Source organism: Camelus bactrianus, chromosome 21, assembly GCF_048773025.1.
Source record: "Camelus bactrianus isolate YW-2024 breed Bactrian camel chromosome 21, ASM4877302v1, whole genome shotgun sequence".
Classification (NCBI taxonomy): Eukaryota; Metazoa; Chordata; class Mammalia; order Artiodactyla; family Camelidae; genus Camelus; species Camelus bactrianus.
In genome coordinates, this window is record NC_133559.1 from 127553 (window position 1) to 154095 (window position 26543).

Below are 26543 nucleotides of genomic sequence, written 5' to 3' on the forward strand. Positions count from 1 at the left end.
GTGTGACCCCATCCTGGAGGGCAGGGACTGCCTGGGGTGACCTCGGGGTACGCTCTCTCAGGATGCCTAGGGCGCTAAGCCCAGCCTGGGAAGGAAGAGCTCACGCCTGGCAGAGACAACCTGTTCACGTTTATAGAAGAGGCAGGCGGACCGTGCGTCAGCACGTCCACTTCAGGGACTTGGCCAATTCTGACCAGGCAGAATCAAGAACATAATTGCACAGCACTGGGGGCGTCTGCCCCACCTCGGGCCCTCAGTCCCACTCCCCGTCGCCCTCAGGGTTGTCCTCGAGCGGCACCTCCAGCTCGTGGAAGTGGAAGTTGGCCATCATGTCCCGCACGGCCAGCATCAGCCTGTTCAGGCCTTGGTTGTGGTTCGGACCAGCCCCGCCGTCCTCTGGCCTCTCCCCCTGCAGCAACAAGATGTTATGAGCTCCCGCCGAGCTCCCCCGGGGCCAGACATGCGTCTCAGGCGCCTGGCCACCCGAGGGGCAGTGAGCCACGTGCACCCAGCAGCGTCTCGCCCAAGCTGGCAGCCAAGGTCTCAGTGGGCCCGGCCCAGCTCCCAAGCACACTGGTCCCCGCGTGCTGGCTCCACCAGGACATGCCAGAGCCCAGGCTGTGGGGACGACACCAGCTCCACGTACCTCCATGGTGTAGTTTGGCAACAAGGACCGAAAGAAGAGGGCGATGGTACTTCCGTGGCTGACAGGGCTGAGTCTGGAAGGGGAGTCGGGAAAGGTCAGAGGGCAAAGCTGAGCAGACTGGTGGGACAGGACGGCAGCCCCACAAGGCAGCCTGTCGGGGAGGGTGGGGGGCTGGGCCCTGGGGTCCCACAGAGGGGCAGGGGCCATGGGGAGACTGCTCTGGTCTTTTGCAAGGAGGCTTGTTGAGCAGAGAATGTGTGTAGGGCCTCCACAGCCAAGCTGCACTTGCTTTTAAAAAGAGCTGTGGTTGCAGAGTTGAGGGCACGGAGAAGGTCCCAGAGCATGCATCACGTGGTGCCCTCCTCGCGAGATGGGGACACAGCCCAGCCCTACTCGATGTCTCAGTGAGCCCACTGCCGGCCAGCACCCACCCAGCCTCAGTGTGACCCTGGCCAGCGTGTCAGCTTAGTTTTCAACCCACTGACACTAGTAATTAGTAATTTTCATCTTAACTGATCGGAAACCTTAACCGGGGATGATGTCCCTACGAATGTGAACTCTAACTTTTATAAGGTAATTCAGTGGAGGAAAAAAAAAAAAGGTTCACTCTACAAAAGTACATTGGCCTGAGGCCCGAAAGTGGGAAAATTTGTCTGTGACTCTCCCAGGCAATTAGTCAGCCTGAGAGGCCGGAGGGAAGGAGAAGGGAGCCTCTCTGTGACCCAACTCTGAGGGCGGCTGCAGGCTCGGGCTCTGCCGTGCCCCCGCCGTCCCCTGCCAGGCCTGGGCACAGGCTGCGTCTTCCCATCCTGGGCTCACCAGCCTTCCCTCCCCAGCAGTCTGGTACTGCAGTTCTGGCTCCACACTCATTTCTAGATTCTATGAGCGCAGAGATTCTCCGTTCCCACTGTGTCCCCAGCACCTACTACAGAACCTGACAGACAGACAGCCTTCTAAGCACATGACCTGCAGAAGCCAGTCTGTGACCCCAGTCACCGTGCTCTCTGAGGGTCTGAGTTACAAGCCCCCTGCCCAGCACGGGCCTGGAGCCATGTGAGCAAGAAGGAAGAGCAGGAGGTACCTCTCGGGTCTGACGTAGGAGTAGATGGTGTCCAGAGGAGGCAGAGGGTCAAATCCCAGCACCGACTGTGTGGTCACATCCTTCAGAAAGGGGCGCAGAGCAGAGTGAGACCAGCCGATTCGACTCCGGCCAGACCTCTCTGTGGTCTGACAAGGTCTGGCAAAGGAGTGGTCCTTGCTCACACGGCTGCTCACAACACTAGAAGTTCTGGGGGGGGGGGGAGCATCCCTCCACCAGGACACTCATTCTGCCCATGCAGAACTTCGACGAACCCGGTGGCAGAAGCGTGTGTGGGGCCACAGGACCTCTGCTCAACACGCTGTGACCTCGACCAGAACTCACTTTAGTGCTACCAGCGCGGGGTCTGAGCCCCGTGAGGTCGTGGAACATCGCAGGCACAGCTGTCACTCAAAGTGCCGAGTGTCTGTGAGGGGAGGGACCCCAGCCCCAGGGCAGAGCTCACATGAAGCTCCCACGCTCAGCCCTGCCCTTACCGGAGGCAGGGCGGCAACAGCTTCCTTGATCTCGGAGAGGACCACGTGGCGGTGGATGTTCCTGGGCGCGCACTGGTACAGCACTTTGCGCCTAGGGCCCAGGGAGATGAGGGCAGCGTGTGGACGGAGGCCTTGCCCTTGTCTGCCTGGCACCCGGCCCCCAGCTCACCTGCTCTCACACGCCTCCACAGCAGGGTCCCCAGCATCCACTGCCTGTAGGACCTTGTGGACATTCTCCTCCAGCCAGCTCATGGTGGCGGGCTCCTTCCAGAGGGAGTGTGACCTCCCAAGGTACAGGCTCACCAGCTGGCTCAGGGCAGGGGGCTGGCTGTGGGGCAGGGAGGCCTGTAAGACCCCCGAGGGTTCAGGCCATGCGCCCACTGGCACCTGTGGGGGTGTCCGAGGTGTACCCAGCATCCCAGAGTGAAAGGAGGCGCCCAGAGAGGGCTGCCAACCTGGGGTATGGTGTTCTTACCAAGTGTAAGTGCCTTGACAAAAACAAATAGAAGAACATGTGTGTCTGCCACACAGACACGGAACGACCATCTCAGTTTACTCACAGGGTCTGAGGCGGCCGGTTCCCACATCAGTACTTCTCTTTAACTCTTATGAGAAATTTAAAGAGCTAGTGTGGGCCAACATAGATGCCTGGACCACGCTAACAGCTGTACCGAAATTAAACAGGTCGCCCAGCAGACGCCCACGTGGCCCGGGCCCCAGGCCTCCCGAGTGCTGGACAGTCCTGCCACCCAGGTCCCACACAGACAGAGTCTGCTGGGCCTGCCAGCAGCAGGGGGAGGGTGACAGCCACCCCAGGCCCCAGCTCTGCCCTGCAGGCACCCCCACAGCACCTGTGTGCTGCCGTCCCCGCAGGCCCCTGTACCTTATCTCAGCATCAGGTCCAAAGAAGCGGTGGCCGGCCACGGTGGCGTCGGGCCGCACGCCGCAGTACTCGAGCAGGGGCATGAGCGCTGTGGGGGGTGGGGAGCCCTCGTCAGGCCCCACAAGGCTGGTGCTGAGGGAGGGGCCGTTGGCCCCTCTGCCCCCGTGGCCCTGTCTGCGTCTGAGGGGATCCACCCAGGAGCACCCTAAGCACATGTGCTGGAAGTTCTAGTTACAAAGACCACGCGGCCCACCCACCCGCTGCAGTGCTTCCCCGGGGCGGCACTCTGACAGGGGAGGCTCCCTGGATGAAGGAGGTTGGCTCTGGGTCGCCGTGCGGGGACCCCTGACCCACCCCAGAACTCTTAACACCCTGTCAAGGCCCTTGTCTCTTAACTTGGGAACTTCGATGGGGGAAGGTCAGCTCCCCTGAGACCCAGCCAGTGTGTGGAGAGCTGGGCTAAGACATGCAAGCAGATGGGGGGCCAGGTGAGGACATCGTCTGCTGGGAGCCCTGAGCAACATGGACCCAACCCCGGCCACCCACAGCAGACTCACTGAGGGGGAGGGAACACAGCCCTTGTGGAGCTGCACGTGGTAGCAGGACCCCAACTTCACCAGAACCTGACGGTGGTGGGGCAGACCCTCTGAGGATGTGCTGGAGTTGCCGACGGGCCCCAGGGGAGGAGCTGCAGGCCTCTTCCCGTCCGCACCCACCCACACCTTCAGGGAGTGCTAGGAAGCTGGAGGTCATCCACAAGGCCCAGGACAGCATCTCTGAGCTCCTCACCCCACTGAGAACTGGGACTTGATAGAAGCTAAGTTTGCTGACTCAGCCCTGCTCATGCCCAGCTCCCTGCCCTCTTCCCAGAAACGTACCTGTTTCAGGGAGTATGTGATTTCCCAACAGTCAGTATCTAAAGACGCCCTAAAACCCCAGACACTGAGACCAAAGCCGCTTCAACTCCTTTTCAGCTTTGCAGCTGTGGCGCATGCCACGGGAACCCTCCGCGCCACGGGGCTGTGGGGTGCACCCACCTCCAGGGAACATGGTCAGCGCCTGCTGGATCAGGAGAGACGCCATCTCCCTTGTGGAGCTCAGCTCCTGCTCTGCGAGGTCTGCCTGCTGACTCAGCAGGAAATACGCCAACGGCACAGAAAAGGCGAAATTTGGGAGCTGGGACAGGTTGCGATGAGCCTACGGGGAGAGGAGAAGTTTGGGACTTCTCGGTGGTGAAGGCAGAGAAGGCAAAGCTACAGGTGCCCGGATGTCCCTGGGCGAGCCATCCCCTCAGAGTGAAGACCCTCGTTCTCACACCTGGGGCTTCTGTGTGTGGAAAAGACAGATACAACGACCGGGCTTATGGGGACTCCGCCGGGCCGGGAGGCGCAGCCACAGTTGTAAGACGAGGGTGGACACCCACTTCCTGGGGGCTCAGCGAGGGACAGCCGGTGGCGGGGCCACCCCTGAGTCTGCACTGCTCCCACCTCCCTCCATACACACCGCGGACGCACACGGCGCGCACCCATCAGGACGCGTCTGTGACCTCACAGGCCCCACGTGGGGGGCGCCGGCACCTGCGCGTCTATGACTGGAGGAACGTGTGTAAACCAGACCCCGCAGGTGGGACTTCTCACCCACCTAGGCCAAATGGTTTAGACAGCCATCTTCCCACTGTGCACAGACACGTGCTGTGAAGAAGTTCACGCACAGAAACAAAGAAAAAGCGGTCATCTCCTTGCCCGCTACCCGCTCATGGGAAGGGGTGCCCTGAGCAGGTCTGAGATGCTGCCGTCCGACAGGAGCGCAAGGTGAGCTCGCGTGTCAGGGTCCACCTTCCAGCAGCCACGTTAAAACAGAGATGGGTGAGATTGACATAAACACATACAGGTAACCCAATGTACCTAAAACGGCACCACTACGGCATGGAACCATCACCAAGGTCATTAACGAGACAGTTCACGTTCTTTCTCGTGTTGGTCTCAGACCCCCAGGTGCGTCCAGAGGTCGGGCGTGATGGCCTGTCCCCACCCCACAGCCTTCTCTGCACACACGTCTGTGCTCACCGTGAGCAAGTGGCAGAGGGAGACAGAGGCAGGAGCACTTGGGACCTGCCCCAGACCCCGCCCGTGGGGTCACAGCCACGCCCGGAGCGCAGACTGGACTGAGGTGCGTGTTCACACCCACCTCCCACTCCTGGAAGAGGCGGATCAGGTACTCGTAGCTCCTTGCCCGTAGTGCCAGGTGGTCGACCAGCAGCAACATGCACAGAGGGTCCTCGTCCGGCTCCAGGCTTCCGGAGGCAGCGCAGCGGGCAGGGCAGAGGGAGACAAGCCCAGAGTGGGCGGTGCGCAAATGCCCCAGCTATGGCCCCAAGGGTGAGCCGGAGCGGTGCGGACACTCACCTCAGGATGAGCTTACAGTACTCCAGCGCCGTGCGTGGGCAGCCCCGCTTCTCCAGGAAGCTCATCTGCTTGTAGAGGGCCAGGTAAAAGCTCCTAGATCCAAGACAGTTCCTCGTGAACGAGGGCGTCGCCCGGCGCCTCGTCCAGCACTGTCCACCCTCTGCCCGCCGGCTCTGCTGGCATTTCCCGTGGGGCCTAAGCAGCGTGAGCGTCCGCCAGGGCTCTTGCGTCTGCAGAGAAGGTGACGCCCTGCTAGTTGTGCGCGGCCACACGAGCGGCCACGTACAGAAACCCAAGCCTATTTGTGAGCTCGAACCTTCATCTTCCTGGGTTTTGTTTTTTTGTTTTTTTTTTTAACTATTTACCGTTTGAGGGAAGACGGTTAAAATCTCCCACTGTATGTAGTCGCCTCCCTAACCCACCCCCAGTTTTCAAAAGCTGCTACCAGGACTGCTGCTGGGCCATAAGGGCTGCGACTCAAAGGTCCTGGCGGCCTGTCATTTTTATCCATAGCTCACTGCCCTGTTAACACCTGGGAATAGCAGTACTTTATAGCACCTCAAAGAAACAAGAATCTAATTGGAGAGAGAAACTCACACAAACAGAAGCAGCAGAGAAAGTTCAGACCCAGCACACAGAGGAGGTCATCTGTGCAGTGGGGTCACCACGCCCCAGGGCCCAGCAGTCTCCAGGGCAGAGAAAACCTCCCATGGTGGATATGGCCAAGGACAGCTGGTGGGAGGCGACAGGGGGATGGGGAGGGCACCCAGGACAGAGAGCACCCCCACCCCTGCAGGGCCCTGAAGACCAGGCAGAGGGCGCCAGGACAGATGGTGAGGGCAGCAGGGAGGAGGGGGCGTTGGGGGGAGAAGCAACTGCAAAGAGAGAGGGTCGCTCGTGCATGCGAGACCACTCACCGCGAGGATGGGACAGGGCTGTGCTGACTTAAGGCCCAAGCACAAACGCCAGCCCGCAAAGCGTTCTAGTGGGTCCTGAGCTGGAGGGCTGAGGACTCCTCAGTCCAAACACACGAGGAAACAAAACTGCACATCCCACCACAGCAACGTGGCTGGTGAGGCTCCCCCGACACAGACAGGTCTGACCCTGGCCAGTCTCATCTGTCCAGCCTTGAGCCCAGCCTCCTGCGTGCAAGCTCCCACCACAGCAAGATGCTCAGGGACCCTGTGGGACCCCTCACGGACAGTCCCATGCCATCTGTTCCTGCCACGCCCACAATGGCGCTCATGTCACCTGTGACGGCTACAACACACTTGCAAGAGAAAGCGGGGGGCGTCCGTGGAAGCCCCCAGGCGGCCAGCTCACCTGTTCTCAGGTCTGCGGTAATCCAGCCGGCAGGTCCCGCTGGTGAGGCTGAACAGGGGGTGGAAGGCACACTCCATGCTGTACAGCGCTCTCTCTGTGGGCCAGACACCGGGGAGGGCGTCAGCCAGAGCGGCGGCTGCACTGTCCTCTGTGCCCCATGGCAAGGCAGGCTCTGGGAGGGAGGAGGGAGCCACAAAACCGCAACGTGCAAAGTGAAAGGGCACACATGTGACCCTGACTTCAACTGCAGGGGTGTGACCTGGAACAGCTGGGTTCCAGCCAGAGGAACGCACACACCTCCTCAGGAAACCCACACTCGCCCACAGTGGTGCACTCCCAGGGGCTGAGAGGGGAACAGGCCACAAGACGTGGACCGCCATCACGACACACTGGCCATCCGGGTGACCCCTGAGGACACTGTGGTAAATGGAACAGGCCAAGGAGAAACATGCGTTTCATGGTCCCATTTGCAGGAAAGTCCAGAACAGGCAAAGCCAGAGACAGAAAGACGACTGGCAGCTGCCGGAGCTGAGGGCTCAGGGCTTCTTTCACGTGAGCTGGAAACGACCCAGAACCAGCTGGGGGGAGGCTGGACACTCGCAACAGGTGACTTTCGTCCTATATAAAGTCTACCCCCGTAAAGCTGTTGCTTAAACAACGTTCTGCAGACCCACCGTGCTCCCAGCACCTAACCTGCGGCTGCCGACTAGGTCTTACCCACGAGGTCCCGAGCCATCTCCTGGTCCTCCTGGAAGCGGCAGGCGTCGCTGAGCTGCAGGAGCGAGTCCACGTGGTAGGGGCTCGTCTGCAGCAGCACCTACGAGGCAGGAGGGCAGCTGACAGGGCCGAGGCAGGCCCCAGGCTCTTAAACCTGGGGATGCTCACCACCTGCCCCTCATGGTCTGGAGTGAGAGCTGGGGACCTTGTGCCCTGACCGCCACACCAGAGGCGGTGGCCCCTGGGAGCACGCTGGGGTCAGTGGGCACACGCACCACGATGTTGTTCGGCTCCATGGACTCGACGGCAGCGAGGAACTTGTGCTGCGTCTGCTGGTACTCCTCGCTGTGCTCGAAGGCAAAGGAGGAGCGGCCTTTCTTGGACTCCAGCAGCCGCATCGACAGACCTGGAGGAGTGCCCGAGTCAGGTCCCCAGGATGTCCAGGGCTCACTGTCCACAGCTCAGGCCACACCAGTGACCCCCCCACCACCACCTGTCTGCTCTTTTCTTGTAAAGAAGTTTCTTCCCCCTGGAGCATGGATGGAACAGCAACCCAGGACAACAGGGACGGGGCACAGCTCCCCTCCCACCACCGGTCAGGCCCAAACACTGTCTACTTAGAGCCGGAGTCCAGGCGTGGGAGACAGTGCAGGGCCGCAGCCAGGCCTCTGAGCCAACAGGGACTGTAACCCACAACCAGACACTCTGTCTCTCTGCACCCCATGCTGACTCTGGGTGGATGGGGTCTGGCTTCTTTTAATGAACCTGACAACCTCCTCTCCCTCCAAGGCCTTCTTGACACTGCTCAGGGTCCCAGGACGCCCCTGCCCACGCTCCCTCGATGGCCTCACCCTGGCCAGCCCTGCAGGACCCCGGGGCAATGAACCCCTCTCTGTCTGTGCTCAGGGGCTGCTGCTGGGGTGTGGGGACAAGACGTCCTCACTGAGCACACGGGGGTCTCGCACAAGCACACAGACACAGGGGTCCCATGACCCTTCATGTCACATGGCCAAGCACCCCAAAAGGGGCTGCTCCACACCCAAACCTTCCACACTGGGGTGCTTCCCCGTAAGTTACATGCGCTCACTGGTCTGCAACACAACATATAGTACCACAGCTGAGATGTGACCCTGACTGCTTCCTGTGGCTCAGTGTCCACACACAGAGGAAGAAGGTAGAGAAAAGCTGATTAAACACGGCTCGGAAAACACACAAATGGTGGTGGGTCTGTGTCCAGACACCGGCCTCCCCCCTCCAGCCTCTGCATATAGAGGAGTGGCCTGGCCCGCCAGGCATGGACCCCACAGTGCCCTTACCTGGCTTGGTGTACCGGGGCCAGGCACTCTTTGGGGTGGTCAGCCACGTACACTTGGGGTACACGCGCTGTCTCTGCCGCGGCCTACGGAGAACAGACATGTCACGGCTGTACCCAGGCCACCGGCCTCCGTAGGGAGGGTTGGGCGGGAGCAGGGCTTTCTTAGGCAGGACGAGGGCAGAATGCAGACAGCATTAGCAGTGGGACCTAACACCCCTGGACAAGGCTGGAGACCGTGATCTCAGCAACCAAACCACCTCAGGAAGAGAAAAGAAAACAGGAAACACACAGTCCAGCCAAATGGCAGGAAAGGTCAAAAAGAAACAAAAGTTGGAAACCTGACAGAAGACAAGGGTGGGAAGAAGCTGGTAGCAGCGACTCATCGAGGCAAGAGCGGAGCCCGAAGGCTGCTCCACCTGCTCCCGAGAGACTGCCCCCAGCACAAGGGGCTGTGCAAAGGGAAAGCGGTACCAATGAAGATGGGGGCGTCAGGACCCCAACACAGCCCACTCCTGGAAGAAAGCCCACCAGACAGAAGCACATGTGTGGGCAGCAGGGCCAGCCTGCGTTCCATGCCCAGCCCAGTGCTGCGAGCCCTCTGGCCCGGGGTCTCTGCTGCAGGTCCGGACCCTCCCCAGCTGTGGTCACACCTGCTTCAGGAGTCCTCTGCTCTATGGCTGATGCTGTATTTCTTAGGCTGAGTAATATATATTACTCTGTATACTTTCCTGATTGTCTGAACTATTTCATTAAAAAAATAATAAAAAAGAAAGAATCTGGACTGTGTTAGGAATGGGGTAACAAAAGCATGTTTCTACCAAAAAGAAAGTCAAAACCTACACGACAAGAGAACTGCTCAAGAAGAGCGTGGGCAAACCCTGAAGGAGACGGAGATGTGGAATGACTCTGGGTAACCAGTCAGGTGTAAAAGGGAGAATTAACTGGATGCGCAGGAGCCGCCTCGTCCACAGAGCCCAGGGGCGGCCCACTAGCAAGGAGCTGACTGACATCAGCAGCAGTGGAAACGCACTGAGGGTGAGCCAGGGAGGCAGGGAAGGTCCGGAAGGGAGAGCCCGCAAGAGCAGCACAGGTCTGGGGAGCCATGGCAACCACCGGAGACACAAGAAATAAGCTGAGACTCTGTCTCTGAGGAGTGCGGTGAGGGAGTGAGCAGGGGGCCATGCTTCCTAAGGAGGCCCTCTGGCAGGACTCAAGTTTTCAAAAAGTAAATGTAATAAATACGTATAACACTATAAAAATAACGTATGTAATTACTATTCACTAATTTCTAGTAAAAACTGTGATGTGCATAGAAACCAGACCAGGCAAAGACACGTGTATGCGGACGGATGGACAGAGCAGGGTGGGCAGAGGAGAGGAGGCTCCACTCGGGGCTCCCCTGGGGAGACGAGGAGGACTTCAAAGTTAAAATGTTTTCACTGATGTTCCAAATAGAAGGCAAAGTCAGAGACCCCTCTGTCCAAATATGAAAGCAAATTATAAAAGCAAACACAGTGAGAAAAAGAAAAGTATAAACAAATAACACAAAAACCCCTCAACCTTACTCATAATCAAACAAACAAAAGTCGAAACACGAAGGCTGCTTTTGGCTTCATACAATGACAGACTTTAAAGCCTCCTCCACCTCCAGGTCGCAGGTCGTGGGCATAAGGGGCACCACCCTCAGAGGGCAGTGGTGACATGGCTAACTCTGCCCAGGGACGCCATGCAGGGGTCTCCTCACCAAGTGCAGTGGTGCTGACCGACACCGGACCCCGGGGCATGCCCCAGCAACGCACAGGACTCAGCTGTGTGTGCGTGTGCACGTGTGTGTACATGTGTGCACATGCATGTGCACAAGCATGAGGCCAAGAGGGGTGGCAAACCACTGTGAATGGCTATCGTTGGAGGGTGCCGGGAGACAACCCTGAACTGCCTGAATAAGTGTTCTTTTTCATACGCAGCGCTGAGTTCTATAATCAGAAAAAAACATGTATTTGAAAAGATACAGCTTCCGCCAAGTAAAAGCTCTAGTTGGGCTGGACCCTGTGAGGGAGTGGCCAGGGCAGGACAGCCACCCTCCAGTAGGGCGCCTGGGACCCCTGCGCTCTGGGCCTCTACACCGCACCACTGGCCACCAACACCCACTAACAGAGACCAAACTATCTCAGAATGACGCGACCGTTGCTCTTGACTGAGAAGCAAAAATCGCCCTGGCTGAGACTGCAGGGTCAGGAGCTCAGTTCCAGAGTCCGTGGAAAACCAGGCCCTGGGCAGGGCGCAGGCGGAGTTAGGGGCGGAGGGTGACAGCCACAGGCAGGGCCGCACAGCTTCTCCCTCGCTCCCATTCAGATCCCAAGGGTTCATCTTTTCACTGTGGCTCTAAACACCCTCCCCTCCCTCTCCTTAGCAGGGGACATGGCATGCAGGTCTTACCTCTGCTCCCCCAGGACTGCTCGAGCACCAAAATACCTTTTCAGTTCTGTGTCTGGATTCAAGTGCCTAGAGAAATGCAAATTTTACAGAGAAAAGTGAACTTGAGTGCTTTCACAATGACCCAGGAATTTCAGACAGTCACCGAGAAACCCAGCAGGGAGGACAGCTGTTCTGGCGTGAAAGGCAGGGTGCAGGCCCATGCGCTCTACGGCCTCACGGCTGTGGCTGAGACCAGCCACCGCCTGTCAGGCCAGTTCAGAGCAGTGCAGGCCTGGGGACTAGACTGAGGGTCTTCCCTGACTTAGGAAGGAAGGTGGCCAGCAGCCTGCAGGGTTTCATTAAGCATCTGCCAGAACAAGGGAGGCGTACTTGGCCAGAACAACATCTTACTTTATAAGAAAGAACGTTCCCAGATACACAGAACCAGAGAACAGTCCTCGGAAATATGGGAACGTCCCTCCTGTTCCCACTCCCCAAATGTCTGGGGGGGGGGGAGGGCAGAGGCCCTACCTGTGCTCCACGTACAGCACGTGTCTCTTTGTGCTCAGGGGAGGCGGGCCCGGGTGGCTCGAGCCGCTGCCATCCTCAATCCTCTCCAAGATGCGGTCGATGTCCTCCAGGCCGTTTTCCTGAGAGCCCCCAAACGACACATTCGTCACCACACCGACTTCACCTTACGTGCAGCAACCAACAGCAAAATGGTTTAGTTTTGTAAGGAACAAGTGTTACACTGCTTTTCCTTCCTGAAAGACAGTGCAGTCCAAAACCACAGGCTGCACAGACATTTGGGAAAGAGCTGTGTACTAAGAGGAAGCTCAGAACAGTCAGAGCCACAGGTCGGGAACGGACCCCGCGTCAAGATGTCTGTCAGAAAATGGAAAAGCACAGAGTGGTGTTCTGGCCCTCAAGGAAAGAAGTGAACAAATTTCAGAGGTCCCACGACCTCTGAATGAGTCAAATAAAACATCAAGTAAAAATAAATGGTTCTCCAAACCACCTTAAGAAACAGCCAGAGTTTTACAGGTTTCAAAATATTGGTAACCTCCTTGGTTAAGTTTATTTCCAGGTATTTTGTCTTTTTTTGATGCAATAGAAATATTTATGCCAGTTACAAAACTCTGGTTTATGAAGTGAAAAAAAAAAGTGAACAAAAAGACACAAATGTCAAAATATCCTTCTTTCTTATGGGTGAGTTGCATTCCATCACATACATATACTGCATCTTCTGTATCCACTCATCTACTGATGTGCACTTAGGATGCTGCCGTATCTTGGTACTTATAAAGAATGCTGCTATTAATAGTGGGGTGTATGCATCTTTTTGATTTAATTCTTATTTTGTTGGCTTTATTCCTTTGATAACTGTGTAAGTTTAAAAAGCTAAAGCTCTAAACAATCTTAGAAACAATGAACAGTACACATATTTTTAATATGTTTAAAAAAATATGTACAGTATATTGTGTATATGTATTTACATGCAATACACTGTATATGTGCAAATTGTAACAATTCCACCTAATGGGGGGGGTAGTATAGCTCAATCAGTAGAGTGTATGCTTAGCATGCAAGAGGTCCTGGGTTCGATCCTCAGTACCTCCATTAAGTAAACAAACAAATAAATAAACCTAATTACTTTCCCCCTCAAAAAAAAAAAAAAAAAAAAAGGAAAATAACAATTCTACCTAACAAAACTGAAAACTGAAAAGCAACCAGTCAGAAAAGCAGAGGAGTGACAGGCACACACCGAGGCCTCTCCTGCAGCGGTTTTCTTGTTTTTCTGTTTCCTTTTCTTCTTGCGGAGCTTCCCGGCTGCGTTAGACTGACAAAGGAAGAGATGTCAATCGGTGGAAAGAGACTATTACACCTTACAGCCCAAGAACCGGAGCTGCCACCCTGCCGTCCCCAGTGTCCCACCGACTCACCTGCGTCTCTGCCTCCCACCAGCCGCCCCCACCCTGCTCGGGCCTCCCGACGACTGTCTGTGTGCCTGGCCCTGCTCTCATCCTCGCTGTGTCTTCACTCTCCCCACCCCACAGGCCCTCCGCCTCAAGACCTCTCGTGGGGCCACCTGACACCCCGCTCCGCCATGGTGTGCAGGTCCTCAGGGAAGCCCCACCACCCTGAGCTGCACCGCTCAGCCCGTGTCTGTGCCACCCGTTGGGCAGAGGTCCCCAGAGGGCCACCAGCAGGCTTGCAGTGGATACATGTTGATGAAGGGCAAAAGGCCCTGCAGAGACCCTCCCTGCCATGCTGGCCGGCACCACACCCAACCCTCAGCTGGCCTGGATGTCTCTTCAAGGTGTGTCCACCCAACACCCCGTCCAACCAACCAAGCCGCAGACACAGTCACAGAGAAAACTGCACCTGGGCAGGAGCAGACCCTTCACAACGCAGAGGCAAGCCTTGTGCAGGTAAGACTAGTCGCGGGGACCCTGGATACGGCCCCCGCCAGCCACTGCTAGTATAGATTTCATGCAAACCCAATCAGGGGTCCCAAGGAAACGCTCGGGCAGCTGGGCAATTAACAACATGGAACCCAGAAAACAACAGCAGAGTGTGCGAGGCGGCACCTCCTGGTCCCCACAGGGTCACACCTGCTCCGGGGGCCCCTCCTTGTCCGCCGCTTCGCCGTCTCTCTTGGTCTCTGTGCTTCCACTCTGGGATCTCCTCTTGTTCCCTGAAGCCCCCGCCTCTGTGAGCAGACAATCCGGCCGCTCCCCGTTCACCACTGGGCCCTCCTCCAGGTCCTCAATGTTTATCTGGAAGCAGAGATGGGGGTCGGCAAGGGCGTTAGGAGCGCGTCCCAGTCACAGATTAAAAGGTGACACTGAGACGCCTGTAGGGAGAAGATTGGAGCTGGTGGGTAGGCATGTTCAAGGTCACTAACTCGTAGAGGAAGCCATGGTGCCACCTCCAAACAGCTCTGGATAAGGGTCATTCAGTGGACAAGCTCCGGAGAACACTGGGGTGCCATGTGGCCACGGGTCATCTTCAGAGCCGACAGGATGAAGAATCCCCCATGCATTACAACTTCCCTCCCACTGAGCACCACCCAGGAGTGAAGACTTGTCAGCATATATGTTCAGTTAATGCCTTACTGGACTCCAGCTGCCTGTCTACGCTGGCAGACAGGACTGGAGCCTAAGGAAGGCATGCAGGGCCGACCTCGCCACAGACTTTATCCTGATAAAACAAAAAGCAACACGCAGTTAACAGTAACAGTGACTCCTGAGTCTGTGGGGCCTTACAGAGCCACAGAGAGAGGCGAACCACACATGCGAGCACACGAACCCCAGGGACACCATGAACGCTGGGTCCTAGAGACACATATACAGAAGCTCTGGAGGGGTGGGGCAGGAGAAGCGGAGTTGGTGTGGGTGGGGGACAGATACTGGAGAAGCTCTGGCTCCCAGCGCATAAAGGAATCAGCACATAAAAGCAGCAATAGACAGCAGCAGCCACCAGGCCTCATGAACCCGATCTGAGGGGCCCAATTTGGCTCACTGAGGTCCAAAAACAAAAACATTGAACAACATACTCAACTCAGAACACCTGAAAAATTTCTAAAGCTCAAAAAATAAAAATAAAATCCAGACCCCCCAGAACCCTGAGATAACTTAAAAAGTAAGACTGGGATGCATCCTCAGTGACTGTCACTGACCAGTCCCATCAGGCCCAGGGCTCCGGCTGGAACGTCTCCAGGCAGGGAGAGCACAGGTGTGCTTTCACCTTCCTCACCCGCAGAGTCCCATGAGTCAAGGGTAAAACTCGGGGGTGTATTATGCTTGTCTGTGTAGCAGATTCACTTTTTTTTTTAAATAAAAAGAGCACTTGATTTGAAGACACTGGAATTCTACCAAACTGAGGCCTATCCAACAGCACCAATGCCCGGGCAAGGACTTTGCTCTCGAGGCAGCCCCGGCGAAGCCAGGGGCCCAGGTGCAGTCTGGCTGTGCAGATCTTGGAGCAAAGGAAGGAAACTGGGGTGAGGCCCCTGAGGACATTTCCTCTGACCAGTGGGGTCACAGAGGAACCCCATCCACACTCCCGCCAGCACGTGACCACACAGCACTGGCAACGTCTCTCAGGGAAGCTGGAACTGGTTCACTTTTATTAAGCCAGGCTCACTTTCTTTAAAAAAATTCTTATTTTTGAGCCCCTTTTGGAAACTTCAGGTGTTTTGAGAAATTCAAACTTATTACAAGCTCTATGCCAAGCTCAACTTCAACAGGAAGGAAACCTCTGACCCTGCACATGTGGAACACTGTGTGACCTGCCCCATTCGGTCTCTTCGGTGGAAAGAGCACAGTTCACTGACCCCACAAGGCTTCTGCCCCGTACTGAGATCAACCCTATCTGCTATCCCAAAGTGTCACTCTCATCAGTTTTGAGGTCTCCGAACGGTGGCCAATTTCAAGGCTTCCCTGCCCACTACACATGTGCTCTCCAGGGTTCCACAGGACTGGGTGTGATGACACTTCAAAGAGTACTGGGAAGGGGTTTTATCTTTGTTGAGCTGGAACTGAACCTGATTTAAAAAAAAAAAAAGCTGGGGTAAAATTTACATCTCTTGAGATGGGTGCACAGCACAAGGTGTGCCACAGGTATGCAGTCCACGGTCTTAGCAAGACAGGAACCCCCCTACCCCAGAGATACACGCCTCTGACCCTCACTAATGTCTCCAGCGGCGTAGGCAAATACTAGGTTTTTTCACCAGTGATGACTCTGGCTTGTCCCAGAACATCACATCACAACCAGAGTGTCTTCTTCTGCGTCTAGCTGAGTCACAGTGCCGCGTTTCTGAGGTCCGTCCTGCAGACGTCTGCACTGTCAGCAGTCCCATGTCACTGCCGAGCAGCATCTCTTCCCATGGACGCACGTGAGTGTAGCCACGGAAGCCATTCGCTTCCTGTTTGGGACAATCTTGAACCAGCAGCTGAGAGCATCTGTGAAGTTGAGTCCTGAGGGTAATGACCCAGCAGGGGTTATGGAGTCATGAGCTGTCGGACTTGGGCTCAGCTGCTGGGCCAGCTTCTAGGTGCTGGTCCAAGTGGACACCCTCCCAGAGAGGGGCTGCCGGCTCCAGGGCCGCCTGCTGGTCTGTGTTCCTGACCTTGGCCTGTCTGGTGAGGGTACAGCAGCAGCGTGTCATCTTTAATTTACATCTACCTGTTGACTAACCCCGTGGGGCCCCCCACTCCTTTGGGAAGCTCCTGTTCAGTCCTGACCATCGGGCTGACTCACACCCTCTGGTGAAAGGCCTCTGTCATGTGTGTCTTGTGACGTCCCCCATCTGTGGCATGCCTGCTCATCCTCCTAACTACATCTTCGATGAGCAGAAGTTTTATAACTAAGTATGCAAAAGGATTGATACGGTGGACTTCACCGAAATTTAAAACTTCTGCTCATCGAAGATGAAGTCCACCGTATCAATCCTTTTGCATACTTAGTTATGCTTCCTGGACCCAGCCTAAGCAATCAAAGATACCCTCGTATGATTTCCTGTAAAAGCATGATGGTTTTAGTAGGGGGAGCTATGGTCCACCTGGAACACATTACTGTGTGTGCGGGGGTGCAGTAGATGGTTAAGTTCGTTTCTCCCCGCAGAGACGGCAGTTAATCTAACAAGGCTTCTTACAGAGATGCTACCTTCCCCACTGAACTGCTCTGGAAAAAAACAGCTGACTGTAAATGTGACTCCATTTCTGAATTCCTGGTGCTGCTGTGTCCATGGATTTACCTGTATTTATGCGAACAGATCACCATGTCTTTGTTCCACATTTTCAGTGGCTACCCCGGACTTCGCGGTGGGCATCCCTCCCGTGGGCTATGGCTAATGCGCAGGACACGAGGCTCTGGGAGCAGCCGGGCTCTGGCTCCCTCCTCAGCACGACTCCTGCCACAGTTGCCCTTTCACATTAGAAATCCAACAATCCACTTTCATTTTTGCTTTAAACAGCCAATTATCTGTCAAAGAACTTTTAAAACTAGACAACACTGTGTATTTGCCCCAAGATTTACTGTTTCCAGCACTCCTCATTCCTCGCCAGGCACCTCCATTTCCATCTGGGATTATTTCCCTCCAAATCCAGTTCCCTTCAACATTTTAGTGCACACCTTTTGGCAATGACTCTTCTCAGCTTTTGTGTTTACGAAAATATCTTTATTTAACATTCATTTTCCACTTTCTTTTTTCTTGGTGGGGGAAATATTAGGTTTTTTTTTTAACTTGTTAATGGAGGTACTGGGGGTTGAACCCAGGACCCTCTACCCAAGCTGCACACTCCCCCACACCCCACATTCATTTCTGAAAAACAGCTCACTGGATATAGACTGTCAGGTCAGATTTTCTGGAAAAAAACAGCTGACTGTAAATGGGCAGCACTTTAAAGACACTGCCCACTGTCTGCTGTGATCTCAGGTAAGTCGGCGACCGTTTCCCTGCAGACAATGCATCTTTTATTTCCAGCTACTTTTATGACTTTTCTTCACCACTGGTTTTCAGCAATTATGATTTAACTTGTTGCTAAATCAGATCCTGCTTGGAGTCTGTTGAACTTCTTGGACCTGTGGCATGTTCATTTCAAATTTGGGATTTTTTCTACTACTGTTTCATTAATTTTTTTTTAACCCAATTTCCCTCCTCTCTCCTTCTGCTCCTCTGATCAGACACATTAGACTACCTGATGTTGTCCTACTAAGTGCCAAGGCTCCAGTTTTTCCAGTGTTTCCCCCCTTTCCGGATAGTCTGGGTAGCTTCTTGCCCAAACTTCAAGATCACCGATTTATCCTGTCAAGTACCTCATCTGCTCCTCGGACCATCAGGTGAGTTATTCACTTCAGATCCTACATTCTTCACTTCTGGAATCTGCTCTTTTACAGTTTCCATTTCTCTGGTGAGAGTCCATACACTTTCCCTCACCGTGTTCATGACTTTAAATCCTAGACTACATTTATGCGTTGTCTTGGGTTTGTGTGTGACTTTCCCATCTGTCATTTCCGGGTTTGTTTCTACTGACTGCTCCTCCTGGTCGAGTTGTGTCTTCCTGCCGCTTCGCACATCTGCTGGCTTCAGAGTGTTCTGGCCGCGTGGTGCCGCACTGCCAGGTGACTGCATTCTGTCCTTTTCCTTAGGAGAACGCTAGTTTGTCCAGGCCGGGGGTTAGCACACTTGCAGGTCGGGGCGACGCTTCCTACCCTCACTCTGAAGCCCCTGCAGGACAGACGCAGAGCACCCCCTCCTGCGCTGCCGATGGCCCTTCTGGAGCCTCTGCTGATCGCCAGGCCGCTCCGTCCTGGCTGCTCAGAGCTGAATGTCTTCCCACGCTCTGAGCTCAGGTGGCGGTGACTCTCGACTGCTGTCCCTCCCCAGGGCATGTTCTCTGCTCGGCTGCTGAGCCCGAGACCCCAAGCAGGTTTCTGGAACCCCCTTCCTCTGCCCCAGTGACTCCACCCACCTCAGAAGACTCCAAATCTAACCCGTGCCCTCAGCTCAGTGCTACCACCACGATCTCCTGGGACAGACTCCCAGTCCCAGTGTCTCTGAGCAGAAAGCCGGGCCAGTCGGCTCGGGGACCTCAGACCTGCAATGCTTGTTGTCCAGCATCTGAAAACAGTTCGTACACTCTGCTACTTTCACAGTTGCTCAGGGCAAGAGCGCTACTCACTGCCAGCTCTCTGCTACGACTAGAAGCGGAAGTCTTCCCTCTGCTTTTACTCATCCACCGCTCAGTTCATTTACAGATTGTTTTTGGCTGTATAAAACTAAGCCTTTCATTTTAGGGCCCCTAGTAGTGCTGCTGGGGGGGAAAAGTTACTTGTCTCACTGACACTTTGCATTACTGAGGAAGTACTTCCACCGTCTGCAGTCAGGAATGACAAAGCCTCATATTTGTCTGTAGGCAGACAGTGGCATTCATGGTACCACCTTTGCTAAAGATTATCTCACAGCCCGGAGGACAAAAGAAATGATATGACATGACTTTAACCTGAAGGATCTAAAGAAAGGATCAAAATCCACTGAATATCAAAGATAAAGCTGGCACACACGCTGGCAAGTCACAGATCACTGAACAATTTCAAGTTCTTACTCCAACCAAAAACAGCAACCTGATCGATGACTCTTATTTTGAAAGAAGTCTGTTTTTATTTAGTTGCACAGTTTAGATTTTTTCCAATTATTTTCAGAGAATGGCCACTATATTGTACATGGAAACAGAGACACACACGTGTAATTCTTTGTAAAAGAATGATCTTCCTCAGGGGGAAAACTTGTCAATGCTACAGAATAAATCCTGATAGGCTTTCAAAATTTATGTGGTTTTCATCAGATTGTCAAAGTGGTCCTTGACACCACAATACTGGTAAGTTCTACTTTGTAGCACCATTCTTAACAGCTGCACAGTGTGATATGCTGCAAAACTCAGACTCTACCCTTAAAACAGGTGCATTTATTATATATAAATTGTGTTTCAACAAACCTGACTTTCAAAACCCCACTGAATGAAGTAGGGAAGATGATTTCTAATCTGAGGCCAAGGATACTTACTCAAGAGCCAGAAACGAGGAGTCACAGCCACAAAGTAACAGAAGGGTGTCCTCCCAAGAGAGCAGCACAGCGCTTAGGAACACCTCTAATAAGTCACTCAGGGTCACACATTTCCAATTAAGTTCTATTGCACCCCTCTTGGTTTTCAGCATCATTTAGTATCTGTGTTTGTTGAGTGCTGCGAGCCTGGTATGGGCTACGGCACACATCAGTTCACTTACTCTTCGTGACGACCCCACGGAGTGAATAAGATCATCCCCAAGAAACGGGAACTGAGGCTGATGCTGGGCTCCTTGTCCACATTCTCACACTAAGAAGAGGTGGAGCTGGAATTCAAACCTTGGTCCTTCAGACTCCAACACCTGTGTGCAGACACTCACACTCTGGCCAGGGACAGTCACTGCTGGCCTCGGAGGAAACGCTGACTCATGCAGGGGTGCAGACACTGCTCTGGGCGTTGGGGACACACTAGGGAATAGCGAAGTCTCTGTTCTCACAAAGCTTCTCCTCCAGCAGTGGGAGGCCAGCAGCACCAGATAAAAAGAACACACAGGTCATCTGTACGGTACATTCTGTGATAACTGTCAGGGAAAAAGGAGAAAGACCAGAAGAAAGGGGACAGGAGTCGGGGTGACTATAACTTTAAGTCAGTGGGAAGGGCAGGTAAGACACAGAGGTAACCTGTGAGCAAAAGCCGAGGGAGGAGGGGACGCATGAACACAAAGTGTTCTGGGCAGAGTGAAGGCACAGGGAGGTCATTGTGGCTGGAGCAGAGCAAACAAGATCAGAAAGAGATTAGAGGGCAAGTCTGGGCCCTGGGTTGTGAGGAAAGGAGGGCTGAGGGCAGTTGGGCATCACAGGGTCACCGTGGCTGCCATGCTCAGACACTGCGGAGGAACTGGTCGAGAAGCAGGATGACCCAGGTCAGAGGCGACGGTCACCCTACAGGTGCCTGGAGCAACCCTGGCATCCAGGACTTGACAGCGGTCTGCATGGGGCATGAGAGAAAGACAATCAGGTGCTCTCCAGGCTGCAAGAGGAGAGTGGAGATGCCCCCAGACAGGGAAGGGGAAAAGGCAGAAAGGGCAGTGAAAGTCTGCACACTGAGTCTGAGGTGTCTGTGGGACATGTAAGAGGAGACAGATGTAGAGATGACATGTGAGCCAAGAGATCAGGATGGAGATCTGTGCCGGCAATATCAGCGTCCCACCAGAGAGCAGAAGACAGACAGCAAAGCACTGAGCAGCGACGCCCCTGGTCCCTGGTCCTTGACCTCTCTCACAGGGAGGCCACACAAGCATCTTTTGTCTCCATTCATACACATGAGCACCTATATTTTTTTTTTCCTTTTTCATTTATCCTAAACACCCTGACACTGCCCATGTATGTCCTGGCTTCTTCAGCAGGAATTTTACCTTTGCCTCAGAGACAAATACCACAGCACGGTTAAGAGCACAACTCTAAGTCAGAAAGCCTGGACTTACACTGCAGGTGTCACTTACTACCTCACTGACACAATGGGGACAACCTGACCTCCTTCCCAGATGGTGAGACACATGACATGGCAGAACTGCCTGGAACTGGCATACGTCCTCCAAATAAGCTACTGCTGTTTAAACCTGGAGAATTTTGGGAAAAGGCGAAGGAACACCTGGTGTGAGGCTCACGAGAACAGCTGATGAGAGCACAAACCGACTTCAGCCTGTTAACAACTGGGATGTTCTGAGTGAAATCAGAAGAACGACTGGCGGGTGTGAGCAGGCGTGATGGGAGCCCTGGGAAGGACTGGCCACGTGTGGGTAACTGCAGCCATGAGCACAGGAGGTTACTAGGAGTACTCTTTCTATTTTTGTATGTGTTTGAAATTTTCCATAATAAAAAAGCTAAGAAACAAATAACAATAAGCAGGGGAAAGGGAACGGTCAGAAGAGGTGGTCGGATTATCTGGAGGATGTGAAGAACCGACTCCGCCAGAAACTCCAACGCGAAGCTGTCTCACACCTTAGAGGTACGTCAATAATCTCTAAACGGAACTTCCAGACTGGGGGCCCACACGCCCCACTGTCTCAGGATGGGCCCCTTAACTTGCCAACTTTATGCAAAGTTGGGAGCAGCTGCAAGGCCCAGAGAGCGTACAAAAGGCAGCTAGTCTCTCCAGGATCTTCAGGCCTACTGCTCCTCCCTCACCCACTCGCCACAGCTGCGGAGTGCCTGGTGTGCGCCGGCACAGGGCGCTGGGGATCCAAGGTGAGCAGAAGAGACAGGTTAGGTACCGCACAGGGAGGTCTGAGGCCGAGGCCAGCGCCTAGGAGACCCGGGGGCATTATTCCCCAAGGCACATCTGCTGCGGGAGGAAGCAGCGAAGACCAAGACACCGACTCCGGGGTTGTGAGAACGTCTGGGCGACCTCGCGATGGCCCGGCGCGGGATACCTGAGCCTGAGACCGAGGCTGGAGCCCCGCCCTCCCAGACTCACTCGCCCCGCCCCTAACGCTGCGGCCCCGCCCCACAGGCATCAGGCCACCGCCCACTCCCTTCGCCCCGCCCTCCCCGCTGCAGCTCAGGCCCCATCGCCCCGCCCCCGTGACGTCACGGACCCGCCTCGCACACCGCCCCCACCCGCCGCCCCCACCCCAGGGAGCTCCGCTCCTCACCAGCTCGAACCGGTTGTTGATCCGGACGCCCTCCTTCCCTGCGCCCCGGGGGCGCCGGCCACCTGGTCCCCGCTTTGGGCCTTCTTCTTCCGCATCATCGTCATCATGGAGGACAAACTGCAGGGCGCCGGGCCCGAGGGGCTCCTGGCCGCGCTGTTCCCCCCGCAGCCTCCGGAGGGCCCGGCGCGACATAGGACCCAACAGCCGCTGACGTGTGGAGACGGACAGAAGGAAAAGCAGAAAAGAGAGCGACCGGCGCGCCTGCGCACTCACGGCGCGGTGGCGTGAGGCTGGCGTATCGCGTCTGCGTGCTGCGGCTCTCCGGAACTTCCTCTCCGTCATCGGCGGCATCAAAGAAGGTGCGGGCACTTCCGGGCGAGTTCTCGCGCGACTTGGGCTGGTGTCTCCAGGTCCTGGAGAGGCGCGCCCGGGACTGACGTAGGGGCGGCGACCGGGACCTGGGCGCTCAGGCTGCTAGCCTGCTACGCTGAGTGCGGGCTGGTCCAGGTGGCAGGGCGCAAGCGACAGCCGGGAGGCCGGGAGGTCCCCAGTCCCCGCAGACCGCCTCCACGGCTGCAGGCGAGACAGTTCCCTCCTTATTAAAAGTAAGCACATTCAGACCGAGGAGCTTCCTGCGCTGCGGATTCCTGGACACCCCCTCCCTGGGAGAGACTGACACCGAACCTCAGGATTGTCCGGGGAGTTTGCCCGAGTGATTCTTATGTCCATCTAGGTGTGGGAATCCGCGGTCTCAGGTGGAGGTTCACCACCCTTACCGTGGGTCATAACCTCCTGGGGGAACTTTTACACTGAGGATCAAGGTCCCACCCCTAGAAATTCCGACGTGGGATCTGGCATTGATAGTTCTAAAAGATCTTCAGGGGATTAGAATGTGCAGGCAGATTCGAGAAGCCCTGCCCTGCAGAGGTCCCGATGCCAGGGCAAGGTGGTGTGCGGGCAAGGCGTTCTCCCACCTTGACCGAGGAGAGGGCCGCGTGGGATGCCATGGCTCTCACTGTGGCTGCAGGCCAGGCCCTGTTCTGCGCTCTGACCTCGTCCTGGAAGGGAGGTATCCCCCTTTTCACAGGTAAGGAAACTGGGACTCAGAATAAGGAACTGGCCCAGGTAGAACCTAGACTTGCATTCGTATCTGTGGTTCCAGAGATCAAATGAGGAAGGTTGCTGGCAAAGATCGAGAAGTGGGGAACACGTGGCTGGTCTGTCAGCCAGTATTCCTAAGATCTTGAAATACTTCAACTAGCTGGCGGGTAGCTGCTGCCTCAGGCCACCACCACCCCCACATCTCCCACAACACAGGCAAGACCTCCAGGGCACCGCTGAAAGCTCTCATCCTTCAGGGCCAGGCTAGTCATTACATAGATTGTTTCACCCCTGGTCCAAGGTGTGACCAGCTTTGCTGCCTCGCCTGTGGATGGAAATGTGGGACGCTCACCTGGAGCTGTGTCCTGCTTTGTCTCCATGAGATGGCGGCCCTGGGACTGAGAGGTGCAGCACCAGAGACAAGCTGAGTGGCAATGTCCCTGGAGAGGCACCTTTGAACACAAGTCTCTCCCTATACATCCAAAGGTCTCATCCTTGGCAAGAAGTTTGGTTGTAAAAGTTTTAGAGTAAGTGATCTCTTTATCGAGATCTAAATTAGGTGAGGCTGGGTTCAGAGGGCTGACACTAGAGCTTTTGGCACCTGGGGTCAGCCAAGGTGAGCCTGTGACAGGCAGGTCAGCAGGGGCCATGGGAGTGTCAGATCCTCCCTCCTGACCTCACCTTTGAGCTGTGTGGGTGCTCCCGGCTTAGCCCAGCTGTGCAAGGATGGGTTTTTATTCTCTGTTTTCAAATACACTTTCATTTCCGAGTGTTCCTATGAGGATTAGAACCTGGGTCACCTCCTTTTGGGAGCAGGGCCTGCACATATCACCTGGCCTGTTTCCTTGCCTATAGGATTACTTGCTTTCTTGTTGCTGGCTGTGTGACCAGGCAATTCTTCACCCTCTCTGTGCCAGTCTTCTCATTTTAAAATGGGAATAATACTCCCTGCCAATGAGATGCGCAGAACAAGTGCTGGGAACTGGCTGGTCTAAGTTTGTGTAGTCGAGTGTCTTACCTGAAGGCTCGTCTGTTATAAGTTCTGTCCCTTGGGGCCTCCTTGGGCCCATAACTGTGTGCCAGGCATTAGGGCCTGGCACCCAGCAGGCCTGGTGGGAGATGCTGGGCAGGCTGTGCTTCTTTGGCCAAATCCCCTCACCTCTCTGAGCCTCCTCTAAGATGGTGGTAGCAGAGCCCCACCCAGGCAAAGCCCCTGGGCGCTCCCCATCCATTCTCCCCAACCCTGCCAGCCCTGACAGAATCATCTGCCTGGAGAACAGGAGAAGCGGTAAGGGGGATGAGGCCAGAGGGCCTCCCCACCCAGGCAGGCAGCTGACGGGCAGCAGGCTGAACCACTTTACAAACGTAGCCCTGCTGGCCATAGGACCAAGATGGCCAGGTCTCAGAGTGGGCACCGTGGGTGGGACTGGGCCTCACACCATGAGGGCACCGGCGGGCTGGTGGCCCTCGGAGCCCAACATCCACCCTTTGAGAAGATGCCCACCACCACAGCTGGGTAGTTCTCAGTTCACAGCCCAGACAGGAGACTATGAGACCACCTTTATTAGGTCACGAGTGGCCGTGTGCAGTTTACATTGCTCCTCCTGGAATCGGGACTCAGGCCAGCACCGTCCCACACGTAGTGAGGCAGGTGACACCAGCTGCATGGCAATGGCCGGGTGTGGAGGCCAGGCAGGGGCAAGTTGCAAGCTGGGCCTTGGATCTTCCAAATGGGGGCCCAGCAGAGGACTCTCAGCCCACCTCCCTGCTGAGAGTGCACAGATGCAAAAAGGGGACCCAGGAGCCCTGTCCCAGCCCGGACTCCCACCCAGGGAGGGGAAGCTGCAGTATTCTCAGCCCCAGACAGAGAAGAGAATACATATGGGGGCGGGACCCTCTCCCCAGAGCCCCCCGCTGGGGTCCTGTACTGTCCCTCCGCCTGCCCCTCCCTGTCTGAGTGAGGAGGCCTGTTCCTATTCCACCCCCTCCCCACCCCAAGGAACCTGAGGAAACAGCCTCCCCCAGGGAGGGTCCTGGGGTGAGCCTGACCCCAAATGAACTCTGGGGCCAGGAAACATGAATATAAATATATAGGCTGTGTGTAAGTATTATATAAACATATCTATATATGTATATATGTACATGCATACTCAGGAGGATGGGGACTTCTCCGCCTGGGTCAGGACCAGCCCATCTCCTCCCCAGAGACATGGCCACCTGGGGGCACCTTGGAAAGCCTCTGGCCAGGTGGCCTGGGGGCCCAGGGGCTGTCACTTGAGGTCCAGAGTCCAGGTGTCCGGGACGTACAGGGACTGGGTGTGGCGGGCACGGTGGGGCGTGGTGTTGAGGGCATCCACACTCTTGCGGCTGGAGCGCACCACGTCCACCACGAAGCTGGTGCAGTCAGTGCAGACATCCTTCAGGACGCAGCCATGGGTGTACATGTGTGGGAACTCCTCCTCCACGCTGCGCCACTGGGGCCCCTGCAGGGATCTGGGGCGGGAGAGGGCCGTCAGGGGGCCCTGCCAGAGTCTCCATGGCACCCCCCCCACAGCCTGCAGCAGGCAGAGCAGAGCCCACCCACAAAAGCTCTTCCTGGGCTCTGACCACTCAGCCCCTGTGTTTCAAACCAGCTGCCTTGGGTTTCCACTTGCTTGGGGTGCCCCAGCAAATAGCCCCCACCCCACCCCCAGCTCCTGCATTACTGTCAATGCCCGGCCACCACAGTGATGTCAGCAAGGGCACCACACGCACTGGAAGACGTCTCTTCTCTGTGTCGGCATGGTTCTGGCAGGTGACACCCTCTGGGGACTCTCAAAGCCCAGTGTGTAGACGGGGATGTGTGCAAGCTTCTTAGAAGGCATCTTCATCTGCAATGCAGAGAGACGGTCCAGGCACCCTCGTCCCCCTGAGCAGCCGCCTGCTCTGGGCCTGTGTGGC

The 26543-nt window shown here is 55.6% G+C and overlaps 2 protein-coding genes across 6 annotated transcripts in view; both read right to left on the minus strand.

Annotated features, from left to right (window-relative positions):
- Positions 1-109: 109 nt before the first annotated feature.
- TCF25 (TCF25 ribosome quality control complex subunit) lies at positions 110-22815 on the minus strand. Of its 3 annotated transcripts, none has more exons than XM_010969977.3 (18): positions 22503-22815; positions 13895-14059; positions 13045-13119; positions 11811-11929; positions 11301-11366; positions 8866-8948; positions 7825-7955; positions 7550-7649; positions 6833-6926; positions 5510-5602; positions 5292-5397; positions 4142-4301; positions 3105-3192; positions 2391-2549; positions 2222-2312; positions 1728-1807; positions 647-719; positions 110-409 (listed from the first exon to the last, which is right to left on the minus strand). In XM_010969977.3, the coding sequence occupies exons 1-18, from the start codon at positions 22692-22694 to the stop codon at positions 254-256; spliced, it is 2031 nt and encodes a 676-aa protein (XP_010968279.2). In that variant the 5' UTR covers positions 22695-22815; the 3' UTR covers positions 110-253. The 3 variants fall into 3 exon arrangements, 2 of the variants coding, with proteins under 2 accessions (XP_010968279.2, XP_045362645.2); XR_006720086.2 differs by having other exon boundaries at positions 365-409; positions 1728-1883; XM_045506689.2 differs by lacking the exon at positions 2391-2549.
- A 2333-nt stretch (positions 22816-25148) lies between these two features.
- Positions 25149-26543, minus strand: part of SPIRE2 (spire type actin nucleation factor 2) — a 28018-nt gene continuing 26623 nt past the window's right edge. For 2 of the 3 annotated variants that reach the window (XM_074349128.1, XM_074349130.1), the window contains exons 14-15: positions 26358-26473; positions 25149-26096 (exon numbers count right to left, since the gene is read on the minus strand). In XM_074349128.1, coding sequence (XP_074205229.1) covers positions 25874-26096; positions 26358-26473 — 339 coding nt within the window. In that variant the 3' untranslated portion in view covers positions 25149-25873. Of the gene's footprint in view, positions 26097-26308; positions 26474-26543 lie in introns of all 3 variants that reach the window. The other variant, XM_074349129.1, reaches the window with a different exon arrangement.